General features: G+C 32.4%; 1 protein-coding gene across 1 annotated transcript in view; it reads left to right on the top strand.

The window, feature by feature from the left end:
- Nucleotides 1-6,883, top strand: part of ano7 (anoctamin 7) — a 23,852-nt gene extending 16,969 nt beyond the window's left edge. The window contains exons 20-23 of the mRNA XM_073817420.1: nt 1,206-1,342; nt 5,184-5,274; nt 5,441-5,560; nt 6,562-6,883. Coding sequence (XP_073673521.1) covers nt 1,206-1,342; nt 5,184-5,274; nt 5,441-5,560; nt 6,562-6,717 — 504 coding nt within the window. The 3' untranslated portion in view covers nt 6,718-6,883. The remainder of the gene's footprint in view (nt 1-1,205; nt 1,343-5,183; nt 5,275-5,440; nt 5,561-6,561) is intronic.
- Nucleotides 6,884-7,353: the final 470 nt, after the last annotated feature.

Here is a 7,353-nt window from a genome sequence, read left to right as displayed (position 1 = left end):
AGAAAGTTTTAAATTGATAAAGTAATGGCATTAAAAGCACTACAAAGAGACAAATATGTTCCTCTGTATTTGTCTTGTTTTCCAGTACCATTATCCAAACATTATCTAAACATCAAGATTCATTTATTTGAGATGATTGAACCAACACTCTTAAAAATAAAGGTGCTTTAAAAGGTTCTTCAAGTGATGCCATAGAAGAACCATTTTTGGTTCCACAAAGAACCATTGAGTCAAATGTTCTTTAAAGAACCCTCTCTCCTATTTTTAAGAGTGTGAAGTCTTGTTTTCTGACAAATTGTGTATATAAACTTGTTTCCTTTTTGAATTAAATTGATTTTATGAGATATTTGTTCTTGTTTTAATCATAAACTTTTAAATGATTTTCAGAACGTTTTTAATGATTTCTCAGAAATCAAGACTCCTTATGTAAATGTATCTTGATTTAAGAATCTTTAGACATTTGCACTGGAAAACAAGACAAAAATACTGCGAAAGTTCATAAATGTGGACAGTAGACATCATTTCCATATTCTAGTGGTTGGGATAATATAATATTTGATATATTTGGTTTATTTATTCATTTAATGATTGAAAGAATTAAAAACTAATACAGATCAAACTTTGAGGTGTTGCTAATGCAACACATTTTCTGCTACCTAGACATTTACATTTAGATAAGATATTTAATAAACACTCTTAAAAATAAATGTGCTTCAAAATGTTCTTCACAGCGATGCCATAGAAGAACCATTTTTGTTTCCACAAAGAACCATTCAGTCAAATGTTCTTTAAAAAGCCATCTCTTTCTTACCTTTTTAATAATCTGAAGAAGCTTTTGTGAAACAGAAAGGTTCTTCAGATTTTAAATGTTCTTTATGGAACCATTTAGACAAAAAAGGTTCTTCTATGGCATCGTTGAAGCACCTTTATTTTTAAGAGTGTAGGGTTCCCTTCAGGTTATTCCTTAATTTGTCTTTACTTGGCCTTAAAAGGGTCTTTGTAAACTCTTAAATGTCCTGCAGAACTGGCCAGTGTTGTTTCTGAATTATTCCTCAACCCATTCAGATTTCTGGGATCAGATTACAGTGTGTGTGCCATTTGTCTGATTAACACTGAATTGTGGATTTATTACCAGCTTTTGATGTCCAAAATAAAGTTAATTAGACAAGCTGCATATCTTGTTTGACGCCTTGTTCTTTTGCCAGGCTTTCCTGATTGCCTTCACATCTGATTTCCTGCCACGACTCTTTTATCGCTACACTACAGGCAGCATGAGTGGATACATCAACTTCACCCTCTCAGTGGCCCCTGGAAACTTCACCCAAAGCCACATGACATGCAGGTGAAGATCAAACTGTCCATTACTATTATAATGGACTACTGCTCAGTAGTTTGCTGCTGGTATGAATGTTTAATATTTTGAAAAAAGCCTTTTCTGCTTACCAAGGCTGCATTTATTTGCTGAAATACTGTAAAAGAGTAATATTGTGAAATCTGTTTAAAATAACTGTTTTTAAATGTAATTAAGTTGTCTTGAGAAAGCCAACTTACTGAAATGCTATTTAAACTTACAGTTATTCTTCTTCTTCTGAGATTACAATTTCTGACTGCTGCTCCTCCTAGAGCTTTAACTCTACAAACTCCAAACTCAGCCCAGATCTTCAGACTGATCTGACTCCAGTTTCTATATGTTTTCTAACTGATCGGACTAATTTGCTGCATCCGAAATCGCATACCTCCCTACTATATAGTATGCGAGGCCAGTAGTATGTCCGAATTCATATTCGAAATACAGTAGGCGAGAAGTACCCGAATGACCTACTACGTCTGCCCGAATTCTGCAGTATGCATACCATGGACACTTGAGGCTCCGGGAGAGGAGTCGTCATATTCAAAAAATGGCGGAAAGTGGAGACGCGGCGCATATAGTACGTCCGAATTCCATTCATACTACCCATATTCATAGGGTAAAGCGGGGCACAAACTAACGCGGGGTTAATTGTAACACACATGGTTTAAATATGTCCACACATGCTAGCATAACCAAATACACGGTATTTACTAGTTGCCATAGCAACACTATGCAGAGAAAAAAGAGCGCCAAAATTCAAAAGCCTTTAGAAGATATCGCTGAATATTTATTTTACCATAGTAAAAGTACATTTCTGGCTGAAGTAAACTTTTCATTTCAGTTTTTAGTATTCATATAAAATTAGACAAATCTGCTATTATTTTAACCTCTAATTTGTTATTTATCAGTTTAGATAGTTTATTAATGCTTCGCAAACCAGCAGAAGACAGTAACCTGCTTTAAACTCCAGTCGCGCAGATGGGGAACGTTGTAACACTGTGTGACAATATGCCCCGCTAAATTAAACTATGGTATTCTATCTCTATGACATTAGCGATGCAATTTACACGATTTACTTCTAAGGATTTTGATAAGAAACCACAAGAAACAGGTGAATAAAGGCTGACAATCAATGTTTAATGTTCAGAAGTTATTATTTCAACAAATGTAAAGCATTTTGGCTGGTTTATGTGTGTGGTGTTCTATGAGAGCTGTGTGTGGAGGGAGGGAAGTGTTTTTCTGAATGTCTAAATGTGTTTCATCTATCTGTCCACATTGTTTTGAACTACTGTACAGCTGTGTGTTGCGATCAGGGCCGTTCAAAGCATTGTTGCGATGTGTTCATTGTCAAACTCCAAAATTAGATTATTTTTATAAAAAAAAAAAAAAAAACGTCATTACTTCATTCGAAAAAGTTAACGTATTTTACTGACAAAATATTTTAGTTTCATATTTTTCATATTTTTTTCATTCGATCAGATAACATTTTAAGCTGTCATATGGTAGTGTTACAACGTGCCCCTCAGATGTTACAATGTACCCCACCTACGGGGCATGTTATCACATTTCACTTCCTTTTTTGGGGGGTAAATAACGAAAAACGTATACACTGTAAATATGAAACAAAGCGATATATTTGAACTAGACAAGTGTGAAAATAATGTGGATAAAAACTGTACTCTGAACCCCACGTGGATTTACATAAACCTCAAAATTCAAAAAGTGTTAGGTTGTGCCCCGCTCTCCCCTACTATATAGAACGTACTTTTTTAATGGTCAGGAAGTACGTTCAAATTTACTGAAGCAGTATGCGATTTCGGACGCAGCAATGGTTTTCCTAAAAATGAAAAATCCCATAGACTATTGACGGAATGTTCAAACGAGCCAACACTATTCAAACTCCAACTGTCAAAACTCCCAGAATCCCCTGAGACTCAATTAAGCTTCCCTTCAATATACTATAGACATTTTTTCACACCTGACTCTTAACCTAAAGGATGCTTTGCATTTCGGGTCTTCAGTGTTTCTAGTCAAATTACTGTTTATTCCAAGCTGATAATCTAATGTTAAACCTATTAAAATGTTTTTAAAAAACACATGGCTCCTTAGCGCCGTCACTATCTATCTAACCAAGCCTAGCAACTGAAATCATGTTAGTGACATGCTAATCAGGCTAAAAACATGTTAACAACATGCTAATCATGTTACAAACATGTTAGAAAAATGCTAACAACATGCTAATCATGCTATAAAAATGCTAGAAACATGCCAATCATGTTACAAACATGCTATAAACATGCTAACAACATGTTAATAATTCTAAAACATGTTAGCAACAAGCTAATCATGCTATAACATGCTAACAACATGCTAATCACGTTACAGACATGTTAGAAAAATGCTAACAACATGCTAATCATGCTATAAAAATGCTAGCAACATGCCAATCATGTTACAAACATGCTATAAACACGCTAACAACATATAAATAATGCTAAAAACATGTTAGCAACAAGCTAATCATGCTATAACATGCTAACAACATGCTAATCACGTTACAAACATGATAGAAAAATGTTAACAACATGCTAATCATGCTATAAAAATGCTAGCAACATGCCAATCATGTTACAAACATGCTAACAACATGCTAATCACGTTACAAACATGATAGAAAAATGTTAACAACATGCTAATCATGCTATAAAAATGCTAGCAACATGCCAATCATGTTACAAACATGCTAACAACATGTTAATAATGTTAAAACATGTTAGCAACACGCTAATCATGCTATAATATGCTAACAACATGCTAATCATGTTACAAGCATGTTAGAAAAATGCTAACAACATGCTAATCATGGTATAAAAATGCTAGCAACATGCCAATCATGTTACAAACATGCTATAACATGCTAACAACATGTTAATAATGCTAAAACATGTTAGCAACAAGCTAATCATGCTATAAATATGCTAACAACATGCTAATCACATTACAAACATGTTAGAAAAATGCTAACAGCATGCTAATCATGCTAGAAACATGCCAATCATGTTACAAACATGCTATAAACATGCTAACAACATGTTAATAATGCTAAAACATGTTAGCAACAAGCTAATCATGCTATAAACATGCTAACAACATGTTAATTACGTTACAAACATGTTAGAAAAATGCTAACAACATGCTAAACATGCTAGAAACATGTTAGCAACATGCTTATCATGATATAAACATGCTAACAACATGCTAATCATGCTAGAAACATTTTAGCAATATGTTTATCATGATATAAACATGTTAACAACATAATACTCATGCTAGCAACATGCTAAAACATGCTATCTATCCAATCATCCATCTGACAGACTATTGCCTTCAAAACATTCAAGCTTTAAGCTTTAAAACTACTTTAAACTTCAGTCTTTTTTTTGACTGAAAACCATAACATTTCTACAATTTCTAAAACTTTTAAACTTTTTCACACTTTATGATCAGGCTTTTTCAAGCCAACTTAAAGATGACAAACTTTTTCTATCTAGTTTATTCCTGGGATGCAAAGCTGAATGCAAAATGCAGTCCTTCAGAAATCATTCTATTATGCTGATTTGATGCTCAGGACACATTTATTATTATTAATGTTGAAAACATTTGTGCTGCTTTATATTTTTGTTGAAGCTTAAAAAACAGCATTTATTTACAACAAATTTTTGTAACAATGTACATTACTGACACGTTTGCCTCTTCTGTAGTCTGTTAATAATTAAAATATATAAGAACAATCTAAGAACATTTTTTTTTTTTTTTTTTTTTTTTTTTTCAGATATCGAGGCCTCAGGGATGATAAAGGACAGGCCACACAAGATTACTATCATCTGCTGGCCATTCGACTGAGTTTTGTCATTATATTTGAGGTGCATGGTCTAATACTAGTCTATCCAAACATGCTTTTAAAAATTTTGCAGATGCATTTGCTCTGATCATGAGCCCATGATACTACTTTTAAATCGAAAAACATTTAGTACTGTACATAAAATGTATTTTACTCTCAGCTTTTTAACATTGATGATGTTGTTTTAGCATGTTGTTCTTCTGATTGGACGTATTATTGACTGGATGGTGCCAGATATTCCAGAAGAGGTGGAAATTAAGATCAAACGAGAGCATTACATGGCCAAAGAGGCACTGGCTGAGAATCAGGTGAGCTTTATTTAAATTATTGCAACTGTTAAGAAAAAATATATTAGAACTAATAACAATACATTACCAGTCAGGTTTTTAATGATTTTTAATGTTTTTTTTTTTTTTTTTTTTTTTTAATTCTCTTCTGCTCACCAAGCCTACATTTTTACAATATTGTAAAATATTTTTTACTATTTTAAATAAATGCTTTATATTTTAATACATTTTAAAATGTAATTTATTCCTGTGATCAAAGCTAAAATTTCAGCATCTTTACTCCAGTCACATGATCCTTCAGAAATTATTCTAATATGCTGATATGCTGTTCAAGAAACCTTTATAATAATTATTATTATTAATTATTATTATCAGTATGTAAAACAGTTGAGTACATTTTTTCAGGATTCTTTGATGAATAGAAAGATCCAAAGATCAACATTTATCTAAAATAAAAAGCTTTTGTAACATTATACACTATACCATTAAAAAGCTTGGAGTCAGAATATGTTTTATTTTTTTGCGAAAGAAATTATAGAAATTAATGTTTTAAATTAATCAAAAATGACGATAATGACATTTATAATGTTACAAAAGCTTTCTATTTCAGATAAACACTGTTCTCCTGTTCTCCTTACATATTTCAAAGAAAATTTGTATTTTTTTTTTTTAAGCAGAATATTAGGATGATTTCTGAAGGACTAGAGCAATGATGCTAAAAATTCAGCTTTAAAATCATAGGAATAAATTACATTTTAAAATATATTAAAATAGAAAACTGTTGTTTTAAATAGTAAAAATATTTCAGAATTCTACTGTTATTGCTGTACTTTGAATCAATTAAATGCAGGCTTGGTGAGCAGTAGAGACTTCTCCAAAAACAACAACAACAACAAAAAAACATTAAAAACCATTTCTTTCTTATTCTGTTTATTGTATTAAATAAATGTGATCTATTAAAATAATTCATGCATTTTTAAGTGTTGGACTATTGACATATTGTCCCTCATGTCATTCTTTAGTCTATGAGTAAAACTGTTCTTGAAGACATGGAGAGGCAAATCTCTGAGCTGCGCCACAGAGGAAGAGGACAGAGTCTTATGAACAGTATCTCGTCTCCCTCCAGTCCATCTCCTGAACATGAAGACAAACCTACAGCCTGGCAGTCTGATATTTGACGCTTTTATAAACCAGGCTGGTGACTCTGCAATGTGTATATGTTTTTTTGTAAACTATTGACTATTCATGACATAACTTTTCTCCTTTTATGATGAACTTTATAAAAGAATGGCTCAGATACCTACCCTGCATCCTAAATTTAATGCTGTCTTGAATTACACAAAAATCAATCATTGTGAATCACCGTGTCTCTGTGAATCAATGTATGCTGATATATATATATATATATATATATATATATATATATATATATATATATATATATATACAGTGCTGCTTGAAAAGTTTGTGAACCCTTTAGAATTTTCTATATTTCTGCATAAATGACCCAAACCATCATCAGATTTTCACATAAGTCCTGAAAGTAGACAAAGAGAACCAAATCAAACAAGTGAGAGAAAAATATTATCTTTGTCATTTATTTATTGAGAAAAATGATCCAGTGTTACATATCTGTGCACTGCAAAAGTATGTGAATCTTTGCTTTCAGTATCGAATGTGACCCCCTTTTGCTGCAGTAACTTAAGGCAAAGTTTCTTGTAAATGCTGATTAGTCCTGCACAAAATAGTAGTTTTAGCCCATTCTTTAATGCAGAACCACTTTAACTCTGTGATGCTGGCTGGTTTCCTCCTGT

The sequence above is a fragment of the Garra rufa genome, chromosome 14 (assembly GCF_049309525.1).
Source record: "Garra rufa chromosome 14, GarRuf1.0, whole genome shotgun sequence".
Classification (NCBI taxonomy): domain Eukaryota; kingdom Metazoa; phylum Chordata; class Actinopteri; order Cypriniformes; family Cyprinidae; genus Garra; species Garra rufa.
Note: the sequence above shows the minus strand (reverse complement) of the source record. Positions and strands in the feature narration are given on the sequence as shown.